General features: G+C 39.9%; 1 protein-coding gene across 3 annotated transcripts in view; it reads right to left on the bottom strand.

Annotated features, from left to right (window-relative positions):
• Positions 1-2,163: 2,163 nt before the first annotated feature.
• Positions 2,164-25,675, bottom strand: part of EPHA7 (EPH receptor A7) — a 178,030-nt gene continuing 154,518 nt past the window's right edge. For 2 of the 3 annotated variants that reach the window (XM_082216838.1, XM_082216840.1), the window contains exons 10-17: positions 23,815-23,940; positions 20,988-21,173; positions 20,335-20,396; positions 18,595-18,804; positions 14,471-14,620; positions 7,628-7,821; positions 5,563-5,718; positions 2,164-4,268 (exon numbers count right to left, since the gene is read on the bottom strand). In XM_082216838.1, coding sequence (XP_082072964.1) covers positions 4,154-4,268; positions 5,563-5,718; positions 7,628-7,821; positions 14,471-14,620; positions 18,595-18,804; positions 20,335-20,396; positions 20,988-21,173; positions 23,815-23,940 — 1,199 coding nt within the window. In that variant the 3' untranslated portion in view covers positions 2,164-4,153. The remainder of the gene's footprint in view (positions 4,269-5,562; positions 5,719-7,627; positions 7,822-14,470; positions 14,621-18,594; positions 18,805-20,334; positions 20,397-20,987; positions 21,174-23,814; positions 23,941-25,675) is intronic. The other variant, XM_082216839.1, reaches the window with a different exon arrangement.

Genomic DNA, 25,675 nt, shown 5'->3' with positions numbered 1-25,675 from the left:
GTTTTAATCCTCGTGATTATGAAAAGTTATTGTACTCCACACTTTTGAACTGAAGGGTGGTATAGAAAAGTTTTAAATAAATCAATAGATGCAAAAGGTAGATTTAAGAAATCTCTAGCTGTCATCCTACCCATTCTCAAATGACTTGTTGTGAGGCTGATCCAAATTCTGTGCTCACTTACCTGGGAGTCAAATCCCATGGAACCCAATGGGACTTACTTCTGAGCAGACATGCAGAGGGCTGTATCATAAGATACTACACCCTGGAAGACGAAAAGGATTCTGATGAAATCAGTAAATATGGTTTAACAGGGAATGTTAAGACTTTCAGTTCTGATAGATTGTGTGCATGCGAGGGAATGGACCTAGTAGTAAGAACCTTTTCAACATAACATTTTACAACACAACACTATGATTTAAGTGTGGAAATAGTTTAAGTAGGCTGTGTACTTTTTGATGTGTTTTATTTTATACTTTTATAATTATGTATTTTTTTCATGTCGTAAGCCACCTTGAGCATGGTTTTAATGATGGAAAGGTGACATACAAATAAAAATGTGTAGTTCTATGCCATTTGATAATTATGACCTCCCACACTTCCCAGCATCCAGAAGCACATTATGTATGTGGCTGGTAATTTGTTTGGGTGATGAGGGTTTGTACAGAGATCCAGTTCTGGGACCTCTATTCATTACACCCATTGGAAAGTTGAGTGCATGCAGAAGTTTGTCCCATTTACTTGCATCTGATCACTGGTTCAGAAAGATAAAGTGTTCAATACGCATTAACATTCAAACTTGTGTATATCTTAAAAGTGAGTAAATGTAGCTATATTCACCAAGCTGAGCCCACATGATTTGCTTGTACAAAAACAAACACAGCTCCTAAATCTCTGAATGATATGATGAGGAGATAACTATGGATGTACATTTAGAAGTTAACAGCACAAGAAAACAGCAATGAAAGTCAATGTAAGTGTTGCAAGCAAATTCCATCCGATTAAGAGCTACAACCGTTAGTGGTTGTCCAACTATGCATGAAAAGAGCAGTGGATGAAATGCTCCATTATCTTGCTGTCAACACTAGCAAAATCACCTGTTTGGGATGATATCATGTCCTCTATTCCTGCCTGGTTTAATATTCCCACTTGGTGTTGACTTGCTGGATGATCTTGGGCCAGTCTCTCTGAATCAGCCTAACCTACCTCACCGGACTGAGATGACAATAAAATGGGTTTGGGGAGAATCCTGTAAGCCACTTCTTGGGGACGGGGGATGGTGGGATAAAAATATCACATGCACCTGAACATTTAACTGTTACCCAGATAAGTCTTTTTATGCTTAAGGAATGTACCCAGAACATCTGTTTCCATGAGCTTTCTCATGCAGCCAGGGATGCATGTAGAAAAGCTTGCTTGTGTGTGTCTAGGCCCTGTCTGGATCATACATTAGCCTATCTTAAGCATACCATGAAATAAGGGCATTGGAATCAATAGTACTTAAATCCAAGTAAACATGTTTTAGATAGGGTGATAAGTCTGCATAATGAAAAGTTTGATACATCGCCTTAAGAAATCTTTGCACTTTGACAAACTGGTGAGCGGCTGCTGGTGGTGGAATCACCTCTGTAGCTAAAGATAACCATTTCTATCGAACTCATAACTTAAAATGAAATTAATGAATTCGCCTGTACTTTCCAAATATCAAGGGGGAATTACACTTTTGCCATTTTACTATAGTGTGTTGTGACTGCTATAAGACAGACAATGAAAAATAACCCTTATGCACAGTTATATTTCCAAAAATATATTTACAGTCTATTACAAAGATTACAAATGGAAGTGTCTATGTAATGAGATTATGTTAATTCAAAGATTGGTTGTTTTGTTTCTCTCATTTTTTTTTACAGATTTCTTTAACAAAGGGGAAATAAGAAAAAAATAGCATAATCAAAGTGATTTTTTTTCTAACCAAACAAATAAATAAAATGACAAATATAACACTGTACAGTGAACTAAAAGTGGAAGATTAGGGCGGGGGGAGGGGTAAATGATCTATTTAAGTTTTCTGTAGCTATCTTTGGTCCTAAATGTGGGAAAACACATTATGTAGCACTGAAAAACATTTTCTTTTTTTGTGATGCTCTGTAAGTAAAATAGAAAAATATAGTGCATTTTCAATGTATTCAGAGCTCACCGCACAGAAATGTGTGTACAAAACAAGACAGTATAAATAAAATGTACAAGTTTTACAAAGGAACATTTACAGGGTTATACTTTTTTGTGTGGATGCCCACATTATCAAACAAGACTTAATTTATGACTGATCCCTGGGATCTTTCTCTATGAAAACCAACGGAAGCAGCCCAGTTCTCTTTGGAAGTACAGCTATTCACTGCTGGGGTAGCTCGTGATTTTCATGATATTTTTTTGACAGCATTTTATCACCTGTTTTGTATATATTCCTGCAACGCACTGTTATTGCTTATGGTAGTTCTACATTTCATTCAACTCAAGTACGCATATATTAAATTAAAACTGGTTTTTTTTCCTAAAAAAAGAGAGTTCTCTCATTCAACAGCTACTTTTCAGTCAGAAGTCTCAAATGACTGTTTTTGTGTATGTATAGAGCAGCTTGTAAAAAAAACAAAAAACTTGAAAATTTTTGAACTGCCACTTGCCTTACACTCAGTGGTTCTAATAGAAAATCCAAAGGCACCATCTGATAGGAACATCTCCTGTGCAAGCCTCACAGCTGCTGTTCACCTCTCATTCACTTGTATTAGGGCTTACACTGGAGGAGTGAAATCCAGAGAAAGTTAGCTGCACTCAGGCCCCATTGAAATTGCTGGGACTCCATACAGAATATGGTAACACATTTTTGAGACTAAGTCCCAATTGAAACCAGTAAAAATTAGTCTCAATTAAATGCTGAGTTCAGTGGGATGTAGGTATGCCTTCTGTTCTCTGGATTGCACCCCCAGATGTTTATTTTTGCAGGAGGGACTACATTCAACTTAATCTCATATTAACCATATGCCAGTTATTTTTCCTAGACCTTCTAATGTGGAATATTGAAAAATTAAAGAAAGAAACAACAGCAATAGACACCAATGTGCTCTGATTAAAAGGCTAGGCAACACTACAGTACTGTACCTGTTTTGTTTTGTTTTTGTTTTGACACACCTACTACAATCAATTATTCAGCAAAAGAGGTCTTAACAAGTTTAAAGTTGCAGATGTACAGCTTATATTTAACCCAGGCAACTTCCTAAAGTCATCTCTCAAGCCTTTTCTTTTAAAGTGCCTGGGCATTTTAAGGGAACATTATTGCTAGGTTCTCCGTTTTATTCATTTCCTGTTTAAAGAGACCATGTGATTTATCATACAAAATTATTTTCAAAAATATCAGAACTCTTGGCAATGTCTTTTTTCCCCCTTCCTGATTTCCTGCCAATTAGCAAACCACATAAATGTGGTGCGGAATTAACAGACCAAAGTAAACTTCATAAAGCAAACCCTATCCCGCAACTCCATTTCACCCAACCCAGCGGTCAGATCCACATTTCTCAGTTACACCTCTTGTGTCTGTAGAAATTCATACAATCTTTCAAAAGTCCCCAGTGTAATAATGCGTCATATGCTTAGCACTAAGAAGGTCCAAAGATATAAATGTTACATTAAAAGAAGGTCTATATGACAAAGCAACACAACTGATTCTGTTTCCCCCCTCTTTTTTGGAGGGAAAAAGTTTGAAATGAAAGGTTTAAGGAAAATATTTTGTTGACTTTAGCAATAATATGATTTTTATCTGACAAATATATTCTTTCTTTTTCAAAATCCCTTATGTACAATTTAAAAAGTCCATTAGATAAAAAGGAGGTTAGAGAGTTCAAGGTGTTCGTAGGTGTTTCAGGTAGTACTTTGTTTATTGTCACTGCTTTCGTTGCTGCCATCAGTGGATCCATATTCCCTTTTTAAGTAAGTTTCTGGTGGCACTTAGGAGTTCAAGTCTGTAGGTGCTTCTTGTGGGCCTTCTGTGGTCTGCAGGAAGGACCCAGAAAATCATGTGTCTTCTAGCAGCACTTCATGTAGATCGAAGGCCGGCACTGTTCTCTCAAGTCTGTCACCTCCCTCGTAAGGGAGAAGCGTTTATCACACTTGGATGCCAGTGCCATGCAAATGTAACATTTGTGCTCTCATAGTCTGAATGCTGCTCATGATTTTCTTTTGATGGCCAACCAACGTGATGCCTAAGCTCATAATATCGCTGGTGGAAAGGGAAGAGAAAGGTTCAAGGTTAGGCATTTGACTGTCAGTGTATGAAGACAAAAAAGAAACATTAGTACAATTCACAGAACTGAATGATATTTTGTACATCCGGGATATCAGTATGATGCCTAGGCCTGATTTTTCTGGTGGTTGTTTTATGGTTTATATTGGTTTATTTTATGAATTTATATACCACTTCATCATAGAGTATCTAAACAGTGAGCAATCTCCAATTCTAAGAAAAATATAGAAAATTGATATAAAATTGTTTGGGATGATAGAAGTTGTAGTCCAGCAATATCTGGAGGACCTCAGTTGGTAGAGCAAGAGACTCTAAATCTCAGGGTTGTGGGTTTGAGCCTAAAGAGTGAGTGGTGGACATGTCTGGAGATCCCAATGTTTTTATGCAAGTTGGCTCTGCTACAATATGTTTTTAGGGTTCTTATTGGCTCCTCTTTTGTGCACTTACCTTTACTCTATTTTTAAACAACGTGTTTTAATAATTAGAGCAATTTGTGTGAACTGATAGTGGTGGTAGGGAAAGGACCTCTAGGAGAAAAATGTCTCTATTCCTCATTCCAGACTTGGTGAGGAAATGATGATAGCTTGGGCCATGGTGAAAGCTATTGTGGTAACACCTACTGTATTTTTTGCTCTATAGGACGCACTTTTTCCCCTTCAAAAATGAAGGGGAAATGTGTGTGCGTCCTATGGAGAGAAGACGCCATAGCCCCGCGACCCTCTCCTGGCTGGAGAGGTGACGCGTGGCTATGGCAGGATCCTCTATAGCTGCGCGTCACCTCCCCAGCCGGGAGAGCACGTGCAGGGCTAAAGCAGCCCCCCGCGACCCTCTCCCGGCTGGAGAGGTGACGCGTGGCTATGGCAAGAGCCTCTCCGCTGCGCCTTTCCGCTGCTCCCTGACCTGCTCTTTGGGGCTGGTGGTGGGCTTCCCCCGTCCCAAAGAGCAGGTCGAAAGGAACCTGAAGCCTGGAGAGCGAGAGGGGTCAGTGCACACCGACCCCTCTCGCTCTCCAGGCTTCCAAGGTAGCCGCCTTAAATGGCACCTTGTTTTAGAGCGGGAAAACAAGAGGGGGAAAGTTCTCCCCCTCTCTGTGCAGCGCCTCCTGCCGCTTCACTGAAGGGGCGCTGGGCAGAGAGGGGGAGAATTTTTTTCCCTTGTTCTCCCCCCTCTAAAACAAAGTGCGTCCTATTGTCCGGTGCGTCCTATGGTGCGAAAAATACGGTATTTAAAACATCAGCCATCATAATCACATGAAAATCAAATCACTTACTCAATAGTCATCCTGGCTACTGTCTCAAGGTTGTTGTAACCTGCAGCTGAAAAGTTATCCTTATATCTTTCCATCTTGATGGCTTGCAACCATTCTCCTACAGAACAAAATGTAGTGAAATCAGGTGTATTCTGGTCCAGAAGAGGACTGATTGGCCTAGATCGGAAGGGAAACAGAAAGTTATTATATTTTAAGATATATTACAACAATAGAGAGCATTTATATTGCCTGATAGGAGTAGGAACAAATCATATCCAATTGGGTTAAAGGCACAGCAAGCACATAAGGCCTTGTCCACATTGTTCAATTCCAACAGCAATCCCCCTTCTTTTCACTAGTTATCTACTAGGGTTACTGTCATACCTTGGTTGTAGAACATAATCCGTTCCCAAAGACCGTTCATCTTCCAAAACATTCGACAACTGAGGCGCGGATTCCGATTGGTTGCAAGAGCTTCTTGCACTCAAGTGGAAGATGTGTCAGACGTTCGGGTTCCAAAAAATGTTCGGAAACCGAAACATTTACTTCTGGGTTTTCGGCATTTGGGAGCCAAAACATACAGTAACAGAGGCATTTGGGAACCGAGGTTTGACTGTATTATTGTTTCTTACTTGAATTAGTGTGCTATGTCTTATACACACAATGGAGATTTGACTCTATAAAAATTCACACAAGAGGAAAGCCTCGCTCCAAACATTTGTGATCAAATGAAGATTGGTCAAAGAGAAGAAAAGACAGAGAAATGTGGCAACTATGATCTGACTTCTGGCACTGGGTCTAGCTAAATAGCTTCTCTGAAGGCTGGCTTTTGTTTCTTGTTGAGGTTCTTTAGAATGCAATGTCTGGGAAAAGAGACACCAAGAAGCAGGTTTTCTTTTATCCCTGTGATATCAACTCCTTTTGGCTGTACAACCTGTGCTGATTCTGATAGCCTTTTTGCATGACCCACATTGTTGTAGGTAAAATTGTAGTCCTTGTGTAGCTTGTGCCCACCTGACACCCAGTAAACCTTCCTTCTAGAATGCACTCTTATGTGGGAGCAAGCCTCACTGAGCACAGAGACTTCCTTCCAAATACACAAACGTGCAATGCATTTTTTTAAAAAAAAACATAAAAATAAAATGAATCAGAGATTAATTATTATAAATAAAAAGAGATCTGAAGATAAATAGGTCTGATATATGCAAACCAAAGAACAGCTCCATTTACTTCAGTAGAAATATGCTGGAATTTTGAAGATTCTACATTGTGGTTTTAAGTGAGTATTTCTGGATTTGACAAAAATTAACATGGAATAAAATATAGCCAACACAGCATCTAGTGCTTGTGTGTAGTGTGTGTATGTGTGTGTGTATGTACATACACACCCACACACAATATTCTAGAAATATTGTTAAGTATCTCTTAATTTTTTTGTTGAATTTCTGGCCTTGGATCATTTGGTGACGAATGGGCTCTAAATACAGTAAATTAATAAATACATTTCATATGGAGTCTAGGCCTTTGTAGCTGCTGCATATTTCTATCAACAGAGCAACAATAAAACAGTAAAGCAGTGGCGTAGCTTGGGTTGTCAGCACCCGGGGCAAGGCAAGTAATTTGCGCCCCCTAACCCGTGGATTTGTGCCCCCTAACCCCCAGATGTTGCGCCCGGTGCGGCCGACCCCCCCTGCACCCCCCACGCTATGCCACTGCAGTAAAGAGCAGCAGTTAAAACTTCATGTTTTTGTAAATTATTTTACAGCAATTTTGTTGGAAGCTGCTTTGTGCTAAAACCTTTTTAGTAAACAAACTGTAGCAAATCAGGGAAATTCAAATCAAACAGTGGCCTTTCTGCTTCTTTCAAAACATGGAAGCTGTTCAGGTTCCTCTGTTCAGTTCCTGCTAGTTTTATGACAAGCAACACACAGCACAGCCTAGAGTATCTGCTGGTTTATCTTTGTAAAGGCCGCCTGAACAGGGGATGTTTCTGTACACCCTGCAGCGGATAACAGCAGCTGAACTGAATGAAGAAATATAGCCTAAAAATCTGGCCTACGACTTAGAAACAGCACCAGTCACTTACCTGCTACAGGTTCCCAGAGGGGTTTTCAAGCTGTTTGGGTTCCGAATCATCTTGTCCAGAATGCCCACTATTTGCTCAAACTTTGGCCTTTCCGCACGCTCTTTCTGCCAGCAATCTAGCATCAGCTGGTGAAGGCCTGCTGGGCAGTCCATGGGTGCTGGCAAGCGATAGCCTTCTTCAATTGCTTTTATAACCTAAAAGACAAAACAACGTTGTTTTGATTTTTTTATGGCCCATGAAGAATCAAGCAGCCAAATTAAGCAATCAAAGCTTTATGAAATGTATCTTTCAAACAGAGCCTGTTGTTTTGACACATGCATTCATGTTGCTGTATAATAAACTTGTTTTTATTTTCCATGCTTATTAAACAGATTATTCTGTGGTGTATGCGGAGAACATGGTTGCATTACCTAGTCAAATCAGCAGCAGGAAACAGCAATTAAATTCACCAAGGGTGCAGCTGATAAATTGATACATGGAGATGCTCTTTGAAGGCAACAGCATTTGCCCAAAAGCTTTCCCCCCCTTCATTTCCCCTCCAGGAATACACACAGCATTTAAATGAACAGAGGTTTAGGCATCGGTGCATGCTATGCAAGAAAAGTATCTGGAAATCACTATACATAAAAGGTACTTTCTAAAAAAGCACTTTCCCTTAATACTCACCCTTACATTGGGCACAACTGGATCTGAATGCAATGTGACATGTATAAGCATAGCTTGGCTGGGTAATATCTTAATGAATCAGGAGAAGGAAAGTCCATTATTAATAAAATGTGGCATGTTGTGATATGGTGCAGGGCAGTTAATGTCTGTAGGAAGAGTTACACCCACTGCTTGATTTTCTAGCAAAACTCATTTGAGGTTTAAGTAAAAGAGGGAGGGGAAAATAATTATAGGAAACTGCTAAATGCCCCTAGGACAGGATAAGAAACCATGATGGGAAGCAATGAGCTGATTAAAAAAAAAGTTATATAAAGCGTTAAAATATTGTTTCAGGGTGGGGTGGGTATTTCAAATACCGACAAACATAACTGTGTTAGAATTGCTAAGGAAGAGTGCTTGTTCCTCAGGAGTAAGTAGCACAGGCTCTCTCCCTTGCAGCAGTCCACAGAGAAAGCCAACCTTGGGGCTTTCTTCTGGGGTTAACCCTAGGATATAAAGCTGTCATGATAAATAAAAGTTGGTGAGAATTGAAAGCTTTTGTTCAATATATATTATATACGCATGTTGGAATGTGAATTGAAGGAGGATTTTAAAGAATGAAAAGTAGACTCCAAGAATTTTCAAAATCTCGCAGTGCACTGCTGAAAAGTATAACAACGTGTAATGCCATATACACAGGCATCAATGACATATATATCAACAGAGGAAGCCACAATCCTATTGGATGCAGGCTGCAAATATTGTAAACGTTTGAAAACACAGGGTGATTGTCACTTAGCGCTCCTATCACTTTTGTGCCAAAGGAAGCATCCACTCGCATAAGAGAGGGAAAGAAATTGTGTTTGTGTGATTCTCCCTCGGCTGCAGACACCAGCACCTCCCTACCTGCAAAAAAAAAAAAATTTAATAGATTGTGGGATCTTCTAGAAGAGATTTTTTGGGAAGCTGTGGTAGCTGCCAGGGAGAGAAGAAAATAGTCAATATCACCTTCCCTCTTCTGAGTGGAAACCTACAGCTGAATCCAGAGCTCTCATACACTTGCAAAGTTGGAGGGTACTCCACATTCAAACTGAAAGGTCACAAACCACTTTTGTGGTTGCAGCTTTACTTCAAATAATATCCTTAATGTTATCTAACGTGTTCATTCTCATGCCACAGGCATTTCAATGGCTGTAATTTTGTGTTTTCTGATTCTATGATTCTATTATGCATGGTAATGGGTGAGTGTGGATAAAACACGCAGCGATTCCTGGAGCTCTGATGTTTAGCTTGGGCTAAACATCAAATTTTTCAAATTTGAAATTTTCAAATCTGAAATTTGCACAGGTCAGAACTGTGTAAGGTATACATGTGGAAAGTCAGTCTCTCTCTCTCTCTCTCTCTCTCTCTGTGTGTGTGTGTAATTATACAAAATTATGATGTAGTAATTATGCTCTTCGAACTAAAAATGTGTTTATGATGAAAATTCAACTCAGACACTTAATAAAATGTGAGTACTCCGCAGAATTTCCAAAGGAATTAGAGATGAGAGAAATACAAATACGACATGCCTTGCCAATCTCTCACAGTAATTGGAACACAATTATTTGACTGATTGCCGTCAATTGATCTAGAAATCCAAAACATGACCATGGCAGAACATATCACCTAGACAGCAAAAGCGAAGCAACGAAAGAAGAAAGTGCAACAAAATATGCATTAGCAGGCATGATGGCAAATATATTTTCTTGATTGTAGAAAATTCCATGGTGATGAGAAATGACTAACAGCAAAGGTTAATGGTTCACCTTTTTAAAAAGAAAAAAGAAAAAGCTTATACTTCTTTTACACATGAACGCTGAACAAATAAAACCAGAAATTCAAATAGTTTTTGTTTAAGACCATTCTGAATGAGAGAAATAAGGTAAGTGATTATAAGATTTAAAGTCAAAGCATAATGATGGGGACCAACAAGATGCACTAAAACCACCACCACAACAAATGGTATGAGGTCAATTTTTCACATTATTTGGCTTAGTTCCAGCACATACTCTATTTTAAGTAGTGAATATATATTTAAATGAATTTATAGCCATGTAACTGGATAAGAACACTAGCTATTTCAGTAGAGAAATAGGTTGCAACCCATCTTTGTCTTGCCATATGAAACCAGATTAAATAAATTAGTCCCTCTCATCTGATGTACTCCACTTTACATACTGTACTGGTGAATACAAATGACACAAAATGCAGTTAACATGATTGTGTGAAACCTGATTGTAAAAGGTGTAGCTTTAGTCTAAATTAATAGAATACTACATCCTTTATTTAGGTACCACTTGCCTCGCCTGCTCTGGAGTGTAGGACGTGAACCAATGGCTTCAAGTTACAAGGAAGGAGATTCTGACTAAACATCAGGAAGAACTTTCTCATGGTAAGATCTGCTTGACAGTGGAACCCTTGGAAGGTGGTAGACGCTCCTTCCTTGGGGGTTTTAAACAGAGGTTGGGTGGCCATCTGTCATGGATGCTTTAGCTAAGATTCCTGCATTGCAGGGGGTTGGACTAGATGATTATTGGGGTCCACAATTCTATTATTCTATGTCACAACAATCCCTTGTGCTTGCTTTTCATTTCTTTTCTGATTTGCTTAGTTTGTAGAGCAGTAGTTCAACACATCCTCATCCCATCCTATCATACCAGGCTTAAGATTTTTAAGCTGCATTCTTGAATGCACTTGCCTGGAAGTAAGCCCTACTGAAGTGAATGGGACTTACTTCTGAATAGACATGTGCAAGATTGCACTGAAAACCTCATTTCAGCTGTGCAGGAAATAAATTAAATGCTAACTAGAATAAAACTGGTACGTTGTTCTCAGTGTCAGACAATTTGCTCTGTTTACCTATTTACAAATTAAGCCCATACATTAAGCCCAATGCAAAATCTCAACAAGAAGTATGAAAATACTGATTTTGTCTGTTGCTTTCCCTTCTCCTAACAGTTCTTTCCTTATGTCTTTTTTGAAAGATAGGTAAGCTTTGCCTTTGAGGCATCTTATATTCCTGTCAGACACCTTTTATGTTTGAATCTAGTACAGAAGGAAGGTGTCAAAAGGAATGAAACTCGACTGGGTGTCGAGGGAATGTAAATATTTCTCTCTCCCTGCCCCAAGGACTTGTTTGCCCATATTTTGACAGTCCATGAAATCTCTGACACTGAGACCTGTCAAATATTAACAACTTTGCTCTCTGCCAAACTGACTCATCATTTAGATTTTATATGGTAGATTAGAAAAAAAAATGCACCAAAAAAGTACTCTCTGATGTCGATCATTCTTAAAAAAACAATAACAGGGAAATAACATTTTTTTCCTCATCATTTATTTACAAACACACTTATTTCTATGACAAAATGAAACTTCCCTTGGTATCTGCAGTTTGATTCCCATATTTTATAAAATAGCAATAAACTTGAAACCAGAATAGCTAATAGTACTATACTTAGGGAAAGAGCACACATTGCATCAAATATTGGCCTCCCTGTATTGAGAAATTCTCCCATGTCCTTTGTTTTTCACAGCAGTAGGCCATGTGGTGGGGCTGCACTGCTCCTTTGACTTCTGTTCAGCTGAGTCACTGCAGCATACTGTTATGGAGAGGAAGAGGGAGGCAGCAGTGGTGAGGTTGGCATGGTGGAAATGCCCTGGGAAGAGCACCATATTGGCATCACCAGCACATTTGTGCTGTGCCAACCCTACCTTAGCACAAGCATTCTACTTGTCCCCCTCTCCTCCCCCTGCCTGCTGTTTCAGGGGACGGGGCAGTGTCTCTCTACCCTGCAGAGCAGATTTAGAGATTTAGCATGATGCTAAAGCAGCCCTAACTTCACCTCCATCTCTTTGGACATGGAGATGCCAGCATTGGTGAAGACAAACTTCAGAGAGCCAGCCCACACAGAGGAATATGCCCATATGTCTGTCCAGTCTTGGGACATACGAACAGCTGTGCTTGCTGTGTTCTCTTCAAAGGGAGGTGTCTTGCTTGTTGAATCAATGTCAAAGCTTGTGGTCAGCCATGCATTTAACCTCTCATGTACCTGAGGATTTCGGCAAGAGTTCCATCTTGTCTCTCATACCTTTTAACATTTATATGAAGGCACTGGGAGAAGTCATCCAGAGAATAAAGAGAAGCTCTTTAGATGTTGGACCAGTACTGGGGGTGTTATGCTGTATAAGGGCTTATAAACTGAGACTTAATTCCTAATAGCTGGAGGCAGGAATAGTGGGCAGCACCAGGGTCCAGGAGCCAGGGAGATGGCCTGTTCTGAATGGAGTTGCATTCCTGCCAAAAGAACAGCTTGGGGATGCTCCCGGAGGTAGCATTGTCACTAGAAGCTCAGATGACAATTGTAAGTAAGTTTGTAACTTAGGCCAAACTGTACCGTCTATTGATTTGATGAAATATTTTGTGTCCAAATAAAGAACTAATTTAGATAAAGCTCTGTTCCACATCCACGGACCTTTGTGCTCAAAATTAAAGCTTGGTAAAGCCAAGTCCCCTCCCCGCTTGCTTGTGAAAATGGCTACCCTGTTCAAGGAATAATCCTCTTCAAAAGGGTTAGTCACAGGGAACTTCCGTGCACATGAATCTGCTCTAAAATGCTCTTGTAGGGCTAGATTGGGTGCCATGTAAACAAGCCCTCAATCTGCACCTGTGTAAACAAGCCTGAGGCCAAGATCAAGGGTGTGGAGATGACTACAAGTTTTCATTTTTCCTGTTTTGTAAGGGAAAAAAGTGACAGCCTAAGTCCTACCTAGAATGAGGATGCATATACTGTTATGAAAAGGGTTTATTTTCTCATTGTAGGATTATATTATTTTCACTGAAGATGACATGGAATAAAGGTTCAGTTGTAAAATGTTGAGAAGAAATCAACTATTATGGATGAATAGCTATTCATTACTCCCTCTCTCTAAGTTTTTGAAGAGGATGATTAATGGGCTAGTGTTTCAGGGGGTTTGTAACGGTGTTGTTGAAACTTACAGAATTTGTGGGCTTTAACAAAAACCCCAAAACTGTCTAGGATCCAAAGTGCCCTTGCATGTCCTTGCCAACTTGCTTTCAGAGGTCTTCAAACACCAAGAGTGACTTTTTAAGATGTCTAAAGGCAACAATGGCTGGAAAAGCCTGAATACAGTGGTGCCCCGCAAGACGAAATTAATTCGTTCCGCAAGTTTTGTCGTCTAGCAAATTTTTCGTCTTGCGAATCACGAAATCCCATAGGAATGCATTGAAAATCAATTAATGCATTCCTATGGTCAAAAAAAGTCCAAACAAAGCCAAATTTGGTACAACAACAGTTTATTAACTGCTCTTTAAAGTGACACATACTGTAAAGAGCAGTTCAAAAATTGAAGGGAAAATAAATTAACTTTATAAACAAAACATGTCTTTGTTTTTAGACAAAGGAAACAAAGTCGCGAGACGTTTTCGTCTTGTGAAGCAAGCCCATAGGGAAATTCATCTTGCGAGGCAAATCGAAAACGGAAAAACCTTTCGTCTAGCGAGTTTTTTGTCTTGCGAGGCATTCGTCTTGCGAGGTACCACTGTATCATAACTGATCCTTATCCCAGCTTTTGGCTCAGTCCTTTACACACTTACCTGTGAACTCAATGGGTCTTACTTCAGAGTAGACGTGCAGGATTGTGCTATTTGCCTACAAGTTATGCTATGTAGTCTCTTTCTGTGTATGCTGCTTGCTATGCCCTCTTAATGAACTATAAAATAATGAAACAGCTAGCACCAGTATTTATGATAAAATAATATAGATGTAGCTAAAAAGATAATTAAAACAATATGTGGAATTCAGCATCACGTTAATGCAATTGTTCTGTCAGCGCAAGCATTTCTATTTGCTGGACAGAATAACTGCCCCTTCCTCACACACACTCCGGAGTGGATTTGGAGGAGGAAGTGGTCAAACTCCAGTGCACCCTTGAGCTGGCTTCCCACTAGCTGGCTAGTGCTAATAAATTTATACCTTTCCAAAATAAGTTTCTATTTCCCTTTTATAATATAAATATTAGTCAAGTCTTTGGGTATGTTGCTAGAGAGAAAACCCTAATCCATATATCATTTGCAAATTCTATTATCCAGCACTGTGCATTATAAGAAACAGAACATGCATTTTTGGAACTTACATCTTGATTTGACATATCCCAGTATGGCCTCTCTCCGTAAGACATGACTTCCCACATTACTATTCCATAACTCCATACGTCACTTGCTGATGTAAACTTGCGGTACTGTATGGCCTCAGGAGCTGTCCATCTTACTGGTATTTTCCCACCCTATGGATAAAGAAAGTTTCTGAAACAAACTTACAGTAACAGCATCTATTTATGAAAGCATTAGCTGACAGGCAGCTTGTTAGATCTTCTTGCAATCACAAAAGAAAATTAAAACTAAGGAAGTAAATTATGCCTGTGCTTCTTTAAATCTTGTATCATCTCACAGATTATAGCCATTCCTCCCTCCTACAGAGTCAACCTATACGATATACAGATCAGCTACTACTGGGCTGCACAACTTCAGATCATTGCAAGGATGACATGGTTAAATATAACTAGATATAAATGTTTATTATACATGGAAAATTAGAATATCAGGAAGAAACTTTTTCTTATTCTTGACATCTTCCCGATACGCTAGTTTGTAATGTACTGAGAACCTCCACAATTAAAAATGCACTTTCTCCTTCTTAACATGTTGGTTTTCCATCATTCAGGGAGCTCAAGAGAATATACAAACATCCATTAGAGGACTGGGCTGGGAGATGCAGATGCCATAATCCAGCATTTGGCAGAGGACAGCAGCAATCATTGCACCTGTGGGCTGATGACATTAATACGCACCTTCCTTGAGCCCTGGCGAAAGCTCCACAGGTACTGTATTTTAGGGTAGGGGAACCTGTGGCACTCCAGATGTTCTTCAGCTCCAACTGCCATCATGCCAGAATGGTCAGTGTTGATGGAAATTATTGTGGAGGACACCTGACTTACCACACCTGTTGTATTGTAATGAGCTTGCTAATGAGCATGAATTTTCACTCCCCCTTTTTTTACTGGCACCTTTACTCTGAGACAGTTTAGGATTATTAACAGGAAATATTTCAAGTCAATTGTCCCAAATTGCATAGTTAGAGCTGCTGTTAGCATGTGCTCAGGGGCGTAGGAAGATGGGTGGCCGGGTGTCATCCCTGAGGGGGTGTGTATGACAAATTCCCTTCTGGGCAGATTGCTGCACCACCCCCCTGGATGCCAATTGCCCCCAATGGGTGCTTATCACTCCCCCTGGGTGGCTCCCCCTGCTCCCCAGGTGCCTGAGCGGCTAGGTCCACTGCTGCATGTGCTAACATGTTTACTTGATTAGTTAAACCCATTGGTGAGGAGCCTCTGGCCCATGGACTAAATGTGGCCTGTAGGGCCTTTCCATCCAACACACAGCCTCCTCTCTTCACCCTGCCCCATAGCATTTAGGCTTCTAAAAAGCTTGCATTTCTGCCAGGAAGGGAGGGGTGGTTAGGTGCTAGGAGTAACCCTCCCTCTGTGCTGCAATACCTGCAGCAATTATACTTAAATACAAAACACTTTCACTGGTACGAATGCAAGCTTTTAAAAGCAGAAATGTTATGCAGCATGGAATCTTTTTTTTTTGGGGGGGGAGGTTTGCATCTGTGGAGGGAAGCCTAACTCCCACCTCCCCATGAGCTGCAACCCACGTGAAAGTCACCCCAAAGCAGCACTTAGGCTTTCATTTGTGCCAATAGGAGCATGTTTTAAACTCTTAAGTGCTGCATGGGGAAGGAGAAGCAGAACAGGAGAGACGGTTTAGTGGATGGGTGGGGGATGTGAATGCTTTGGCTTTGTCCTCTGTTATTACTGACAGCTGGCCACTGGAATTTTTTTCATGAGGGAATGTAGCCCTCGGACTTGGCCTGAAAAAACTTTACCACCCCCAACATTAACAGTTTACTGAGTCTTGGTGAGACTCTGCCCTTGTTCCTAACAGGTACATTTTGGTCTGTCATGGTAATCAGCGTTGGTATGGGCGGTGGCAGAATAGTCTCCCAACTGCAACCTGTTATCCACAGCTCCCAACTATATTCCATGCTGCCACTTTTCAGCACTAGTCTCACATGTGAAAGAGAACTTTCGATGCGTGTGGATTGGAAAATGTATACTGCTAAAATTGGAAGACAAAGAACTATTAGATTTGGAGGGGTTCAATAACAAATTTGGGTGGCACGCATACCTATGGTGTGATAAAAAGAGGTTACATAAGGGATTTGGAAATCATATTTTTAGAGGAGCATTAATAGAGGTCTGGGATAGATATAAAAACATATTAGAACCAAAAGTCCCACATTGGCTATCTCCGTTAGAAACTATATGTGTTAAGAAAATTAATATGAGAGGAAAGTGGGGAACATATGGAGAAATGGTCATTAATGAAGGAGGGAAGTGGAAAATGAAATCATATGACCAAGATAAAGCATTAACATATGATTGGTTACACTACTTTCAAGTAAACGAAATGTTTAAAAAAGAGTTGAAGGAAAGGGGGTATGTAGAAAAGGAATCAATTTTTCAAAAAGAGATAATAAATAGTGAATTTAAAAACCTATCAAAAATGTATAAAATAATGTTAGAGTGGCACACGAAGGATGAGGAGGTGAAGTCAGTGATGGTGCAATGGGCAAAGGATTTGGGATACAATATTCAATTGGGGGATTGGGAAAGGTTGTGGAAAGAGAATATAAAATTTACAGCTTGTATGACATTGAAAGAAAACATGATGAAAATGCTTTACAGATGGTACCTGTCACCTGTGAGACTGGCAAAGATGTACAAAGTAGATAACAAATGCTGGAAATGTAAACTTAAAGAAGGTACATTCTTCCACCAGTGGTGGGAGTGTAAGAAAGTTAAAAGCTTCTGGGAAGAAATCTATAACGAGATGAAAAAGATATTGAGGTATACTTTTGTGAAAAGACCAGAGGCTTTTTTATTAGGTATTGTAAGGAAGGACATCAGAAGAAAAGACCGAAAATTTTTCCAGTACGCTGTAACAGCTGCCAGAATAGTATTGGCTCAGAGGTGGAAGCAGGAGGAAATTCCAAGGGTAGAAGAATGGAGAGCAAAGTTAATAGAATATGCAGAATTGGACAAATTAACAGGGAAGATTAGATATACAAAAGACCAAAAATTTATAGAAGACTGGGAGAAATTTGTGTGTTATCTGGAAAATAATTATGGTGTAAATACAACGCTGGTGGGGTTTAAAGAGGCTTTGTAAAGAACCAACGAATATTGTTTAATAGAAATATAGGAGGAAAGGAGGTGTAAATGGCAATATGGAAGAATGGAATGTGTACTAAAAGAATAACTATGAAAGAATGTCAGCGACGTTGAAGGAAGTCGAAAATGCATATGATTTGTTGTAAAACGGATAATGTATAATGAGTTGGATTTAATAAAAGCATAAAAAAAGGAAAATGTATACTGCTAGAACAGGTGTGTGTCAAAGGAGGGCGGCCACCTGCTGAACTCAAGAGAAAGCTGTTTTTCAAGGAGTTTGAGATTAATGGGATTCTTAATCTTTTGAAATTAGTGAGGTGGGATTCACATTTTATTTTAGTTGCGCCATCTTTACCACGTTCTCCTGGCTTGCCCCCTCAATCCCAGTCTCAGCCCCCCATTTCTACTGAGTCTTGCATGGAGTTCTATTGCATTATTACTCTTAATATTAACTCTCACAGTTAATAAAATTGCTATGATTGGCTGGCAATTCCTTTGTTAAGAGATCCTGCTTGTTACTAGCCCAGGATACTGGAATGATGATGTTTCATCAATGGGAGCTAATGTCTGGCAAATAAAGACTTTTATACTGGAAAGCAATCAGATCTTGGAGAGGTCAGATACCTACTTCTCTAAATAAGTTTGTGTGTGAGAAACAAAAATAGGAGGTAGGGAGGAAGAACAGAGAATTGGATAAGGGCACCCCTGAAGATCTGATGTGGGATAGTGGTGCTACCGTCTTGTAAGAATGTGCATGCCACCTGCCTCGACCTGTGCTCTACACTTGTTTTTGGAAATAAGACAAATAATGCAGAAATGTCACAGGTCACCAGTGTTTTTTCATCTAAAGGTCACTTCACTTGTGGGGCACAGCCCTTGGAAATTCTCACCACTCATGGGAGTAGGGAATGGGCAACAATAGACTTGAGCGAACTGTGCTCTTTTTCGTTTAATGTGCAACTCACTGTTGTAGTGTAGACAGCTTCTGGGTCATCTTCTATAACTCTGGAGAGGCCAAAGTCTGACACTTTGCAAACAAGATTGCTGTTGACCAGAATGTTGCGTGCTGCTAAGTCCCTGTGCACGTATCCCATATCAGCCAAGTATCTCATTCCAGCAGCAATTCCTCTCAACATCCCCACCAGCTGAATTACTGTAAATTGCCCATCATGTTTCTGAAGTAAAAGAAAGAAGCAGAGAAATGCGTCTTAAAGCAGCTGAGAGGGAAGGATAAAAACATTGTTAAAATCCTGGTGCTTTAAGGCCAGGCCTCCCACAGCCCCGTGTCTGCAAATTCCACATGTAATATGTCATTAGTGCCTCCATCTCATGCATGACTTGCCTCCCACAGCCCACATGTAAGACATGAAGTGTCGCTCTGGGCTTCACATGTGCAGTCCGTCAACCCCCACCTCCCACCCTAGCAGCAGATCAATCATAAGAGAAACCCTATTAGTATATGAATATATATGTGTAAATCCTGATTTTCATTAAACCTTTTCCAAAGGGTAGAGGAATAGGTTACTCCATGAGAGCTATGAATATACTGGTCCTTAGCTTTATGTAAAAATGTATTTTGAGGGCAAGAGTATATATTACATGACATTTATGTTGGCATCCATGCTCCTAAAGTGTGAACTACATAATAGGAAAGTAGCTGTTGCGAGTATGGGAAAAACATTATGATACCAATCATGGGCATAGCCAGGATTTTTGTTAGGGGTGGCAGAACTGATGTGATTGGTCAGTTAGTTAAGTACCGTATTTTTCACTCTATAAGATGCACCTTTTCCCCTCCAAAAATTAAGGGGAAGTGTGTGCGCGTCTTATGGAGCGAATGCAGGCTCCTTGGCTTCAGCAATAGCAACACGAAGCCTCTGAAGCACAGAGGGAGTGCTCCCTCCTGAAGCCTGGAGAGGCGCTGCACAACTTTCCCTCTCTGCGCAGTGCCCCTTCAGCGAAGTGGGAGGAGAAATGGAAGGGGCTCCATTTCTCCTGCCGCTTCACTGAAGGGGCGCTGAGCAGAGAGGGGGAGAATTTTTTTTCTTGTTCTCCCCCTCTAAAACAAGGTATGTCCTATGGTCGGGTGCATCCTATAGAGCAAAAAATATGGTATTTCTATTATTTTACTCCCTCTAGGGGAGGGCAGCTGCCCCCCCCCCGCCTATGCCCATGATTACCAATATTATACTTTGGGATCCATGCAGCAGATTTAGCTTAATGATGCTAACAGTTATATGTACTTTCCTTTTTGGACTTCTTTAGCAAGTTGTCTACCATAAATGGTAAACAGTCACAAAAAGTTGTAAAATCTCTCTTGGGACTTGGGGGAGGAAATGCTTCCTTCGTTTCTGAATTACTGCTGCACTTAATTTAAGGACTCTTTCTTTTCTACAATGTTGAAAAGATACAAATATGATTTTGAAGCATGTGTTCCCACAATATGTCTTCAGGTCCCTTTCGATGATGGTAATCAAAACCACAATATCTGTCCCACATTGGATCACTTAGATGGCCAAAAATGTTTTCGTTTGATCCCGTCTGGTATTCTAATTTCTAATCTGATTTTTCAGAGACCATTCAGAGATCTCTTAATGTTTGGCGTGTTCTCATTTTACACTGAAAATGTTTTATTATGCTAAATTGGTAGCATATATATTTTATTTTTGAAGTGCTATGTATGTTTCCCTCTAGCATTCACTCACCCTGAGAAATGCATCCAGAGCTCCATTCTCCATGTATTCTATTACAATCATGACTGGTTTCCCTAAAAAAGAAAGAAGAAAGGGGGACACATTTTGTTTAAAGGAATCATAATCTGAGCAGAGTGGTTCCTTCCACTCCTGATAAAACATATGTTGTTCCTTTGAAGGGCTGAATAGTTGAGGCATGAGTGCTCCCGAAGCTTCCAAAACTGTTACTGAGATCTAAAAGGCCCTTAAATGTCTGTGTGCAGAATATGGTCATGATTCGCAAAAGTTAAACCGTAAAAATCAAAATGTCAGTGTGTTCTCCTGACTCCCGCTGTGTGAAGAGAATTCTGGGGAAATGGCACTTCAGATAATACGAAAGGACATAAAAAACCTTATCTTCCTACATGGTATTTGAGGCTAAATGGGACTAGGAAAAATAAATATTCCAAAGTTCTTCATCTTTTCATCATCCACTGATCTTATTTCTCTCACTCTCTAATGTTGTTGCATAAACTAAGCATTCCCTTAGTTAGTTACACATCAGAAGAAAATCTGTTAATCTATGCAGCACATCTCTGTCTTTTGAATTGCTGACTATGAAAACTTTGTAACAATGTATTGCCTTTTAGCATGTTGTCTAAAGGTCAGATCTGGTAGTTAATTACCTCTGGTAACCACCCCTTCTAAATGAACAACATTGGGGTGATCAAACTGTCCCATGATGCTCGCTTCACAAAGAAAATCCCTTCTTTGCTTTTCAGTGAAGCCTACTTTTAAGGTTTTAATGGCCACGGCAACATCTCTCTTGCCTGGAAGCTTTAGGCGCCCACTGCATACTTCTCCAAACTCTCCTGAAATGGAAAACATATCATCTGTTAGGAAATCACTGATACAGGACCAGAATTACTTATGTCCAATGCATTTAGATGTCAACTGAACACTCCCACTTAATGTTATGCTAGATTTGAATCAAATCAACAAGGGCATAACCCAACCAAGGTTAAATGCCTCCAATCTGCTGTAATTTCAATGGAAAATATTTAAGCACATGGTTGAAATCAAAGAAATATAAAAGAGCTTTGGCAAGATCAGGCCCTAAATGAGCAAATTTTAGCCTATTCTATAGCAACGTGAGGAAGCTATAAAAGAGAAGGACTATGATGGCACAGTCAGTAGTATAGTACAGACAATGGTATAGCACACAATGGTTGTGCACAACAGGAGTATCATAAACATGTTGGCAGGGAACAGAAGATTATAGTGCCCTCATCAAAATCAACCACTCACAGAACTGAGAACCTTTACTCCACAGTTGAGTGTACCACATTAGCAGAGAAACATGCTAAAATCTTTGATGCTGCCTGTTGTCTGTCACACTGATACTGCATATGTTTACTTGATATAAACCGTGCATATATTTTTCTGCTTTATCATCAGGCTGTTGCAACAGTCATTTTCCTCGCATTCTTTGCTAAGTATAATCCATGAATTGAAATATAAATAAGGCAACTACACTTAACACTTCACCACTAAAAGGACTGACATTTCCATATTTGCCTTTCAGTTTGTCAGCGGAGTTCTGAGTTTGTAGTCACAAAATCAATCAGAAAATTAATTTTCCTTTTAAAAAACCAAATTGAATCAGAATTCCACAAGAACAGGAAAGTAAGATTGTTGTTTTGTGCTGTCTCAAGCTTATTTAACCACAGACCCTTATCTATTATCTCAGTCAAGTTCTAAGCCAGTGAGCGCTTGCTGTGAATTAAGGGTTTTATACAACTTTAGTCTACCAAGGTGCTATTGATTTTTATTGTCTACAGATGGGCAAGCTCACCCCTGCTTTGCGTTGTTGGACTGGCTCAGAAATGAGCCTTCTCTTAATTTGGGAAATGCCATGGTTAATTTCTGAACCTATCTAAACTTGCTAACTTTTTTTTCCCAGAGGCAGACTTTGTATAAGGGGGCTGCTTTGGCTTCTGTAAAATCACTGGAATGGATATGGAGAAAGGGTGACCCAGTTTTCCTGGAAGCAGGCCTTCAATGCAGCTAACTTGGCAAAGCATCCTATGCCCTTTTAAAATGTGGTTCTTTTTTTTGGGGGGGGGTTGTTATTTTTATTTTGATTATATATAGTGTGGTTTTATATTTTGATTTTGTTCTGTGAACCGCCCTGAGACCTCCGGGTATAGGTCAGTATATAAATTCAATCAATCAATCAATCAATTGGAACAACTGTTTTGCCTGGAGGCTCCAACTCATGCGGGAAGGTTATCTGCATGGTGAAAATGAAGTTGTTGTGTCGGATCTGCTCCAAAATGTTATAATTATGCCTCTGCTGAATTTAAGAACTGGGACTTGAAGGTTATTACTCACCTCTGTGCCTGCAAATAAGTGCTTACAGTGAAAGCATGTGGTTATGCTGGCACCGAAAGCAGATATTCAAAAACAAGGTTGGAGCATCCATTGAATTCCAGTGGGACAGACTGCTCATGACTTAAGATAATATTCTAAATCAGGAGTGTACATGAATTTAGTTTTAGTTAATGTCGTCATTAACATCTTCTAAGGCTGCAGTCCTATACACACTGACATAGCATGCATAGGTTTCATCTGTTTTCACATTAAGTTAAGTGAGTCCGCCTCCCCTTTTAAAAAACAACAACAAAGAGCTATTATCTGTAATTTACAGCACTTGTCACACTGCTGCAGGAGTGATTTAAAGAGGGGAAAGAGAGGACTTAAAAGTGCTGCATAAAACAACAGGAAATCAAAGAATGTTTCCTCCAGGAGTCCCAGGTATTTGATATTTTTCTTGCCCATGGATACTTAATTTCACTACATGAACCAGTATAATAATAAAAGTGTCACATATCTTATTAATGCAAACAAATGGAAACAGGTTTCCAGAGCTTGAACACCACTGCCTAAGTATGTGGGAAAAGGAAGAAAAGCAATGTAATGACAGCACAATTACCATCACTCACAAGAGCTAAGATGAGGACTCCTTATAGCAATAAGATACTTTAAAAATGGCACCAATGACATTCCCCAAAGAAAAACTTGTTTTGTAAAGCCAGCTTTTAGTTATAACAAACACAAATGTTGTTCTTTATATAGACACACACAAGTAAGCCTCTCTTGGAGTTTAATGGAAATATTGATGCAAATATAGCCATCAGGTGTTTAACTAAAATGCACCACCTTCTCTCAACAATGTGTGAGGAGGAATGACATTATTTGCATTTGTAAAACACAATTTTCATTTCATTTTCCTAAAAGGAAATAGAAATACACACACATGTTTTGGACCACTGGACTGGTTATTTATTTATTTTACATTTATAAGCAAATGCAGCTCCAGTGCTTTTAACCACTCTGGTATAGGCAAAAAGCTCCATGCGCAAGATATAATTATTTGCCTGTCATCATGATGTATGAGTTTCAATCCGAGCTAAATGGAAGAATTGTATAAGGAAGCCACAGCGAGCTTACCTGCACCGATCACACGCTCTATTTTAATACAGGAGGCATCTAACTCCTTGGCGAATTGATGGACAGCTCTATTTGGATCCTCATAGGTTTCAGGGTCAATGTAGGTTTTGGTGCCTGGAAATTTAACTGTAATGATGTAAGAAAGCATGACTGTGATGAAGCAAAGCACTTATTGTGCAGCCAATCCCGGAATTTCATTAAGCAGAGCGCACCCTAGAACAGTGAGGCTCCTGTCGAGCCAGCTAGGTAAGGCAAATGGGTGTTTCTCAGGAAACACTTCCCCATTCCTTACTTTTGTGGTCAGCAAGCAACTTTGCAGGATAACCCATCTGAGATGGGGTGAAAGGTGAAAACCCAATTCTTTCTTCCCCAGTAGAAGCTGCAAGCTCTTCTGCTACAGTCACTATTCACACCATTAACTGTGGACTGGCAATTGGGACAGCCAAAAGACGATACGGATTTGGCCCTGGAAGTTCTAGTTCCTAATCCCTACCTTACACTTACATTGTCCTGAGTGAATGGAGTGAATGTTTCTAACAAGTTCATTGTTTTGAGTATCTGTCCTTTATCCACATCCTGTGTTCTGAAAAATATACTGAGACCTCCACCCAACTGAATCTTCCTGAAGAGAGGTAAGTGGCTTGCTGGAGGGGCAGTGGGATACCTCTGTGCCTTCTCACAACCTATTTTCATGCTGCTGGTGTTGGCCTGCTTTTGGTAGGCTTGCCAAGCAAGAGGGGGAAGATACTGTAAGGGCAGAGATCAGAAAGGTGACTATTCTGAGACGAAATATAACCGGTGCCAACCTCCTTTTTCCCCTAACACAAAGTGGCATCACATTTTGACAGTCTTATCTGTCTCTGACATATAAATGATACACCTTCTTGGGCTCTCTCTTGTTTCATTTATCCACAAGATTCTGTCATATCTTCCCCAACTGTGAGTGTACTGGTGAGTAGGAAAATGTGCAGATCAGTATTGTAGAAAGTGAATGCAAAGTTTCCCCACCCTTCAGAATTTCACATTGATCTTCCCAACCAAATGTTGGATAGCCATAAATTGCTGCTCTGAACTCCTTTGGGACAAAGGGTGATATATAAATTTAATTAGTAAATGAATAATATAGGGCAAGAGTTGTGTTTACATTGTTTCTTTGGGACACAGTTACATCTGTAGTTTGAGCACACTGGTTTGTTTGTTTGTTTGTTTGTTTGTTTGTTTGTTTGTGGTGGTGGTAGGGAGTTTATGGAATGAAATACAAGAAGCAGAATGATCTCTCCTAGACAGTACAATGGCCTAATCACCAAGATATGGGGTTGAGAAAGGAAGTTTTCAGGCACAGATTCCATCAATTTTGAGAAAGGTCCTAATGAAATAGTCATGGGCGACATATTCAGCAGGTATCACATGTTTCAAACTGCAGCAGCTATATTATTAAAAATAATGCCATGGGAAAAGAATGCTAGTGATGTGGAGGTCATCCACGGAGCTGAATAGGCATACTGAGGATCTGCAAGAAATTATTTCACATCTTCCCCAGAGGTTACTTTTGCTGCACTGTATTTTTCAATAGGTTTAGTGCTAATCATAATAATAATGGCTCAGCTTCTGGAGCTGATAAGGGCTCATTTTTTATTTACGTCCCCAACCAGAAGGGAAAGAGAGCAGAAAACAATAGGTTAACTGCCTATATTGTGCTCTCAAGCAAGCAGATGGAGAATGAGCCATCTTCTTGTGCTTGCGATAAGGAGCCTGGATTGGAGGTAACCTTGTGAATCGTAAATGGGTCTCTGATGGTACTTTATTCAAGCTGTCATAAAACATTTTGACAGGCCAACGCTTTCTTGGCATACCAACGTGA

Source organism: Podarcis vaucheri (genome assembly GCF_965113315.1).
Source record: "Podarcis vaucheri genome assembly, chromosome: 3".
Lineage (NCBI taxonomy): Eukaryota > Metazoa > Chordata > Lepidosauria > Squamata > Lacertidae > Podarcis > Podarcis vaucheri.
This window is presented reverse-complemented; position numbering and strand designations above follow the sequence as displayed.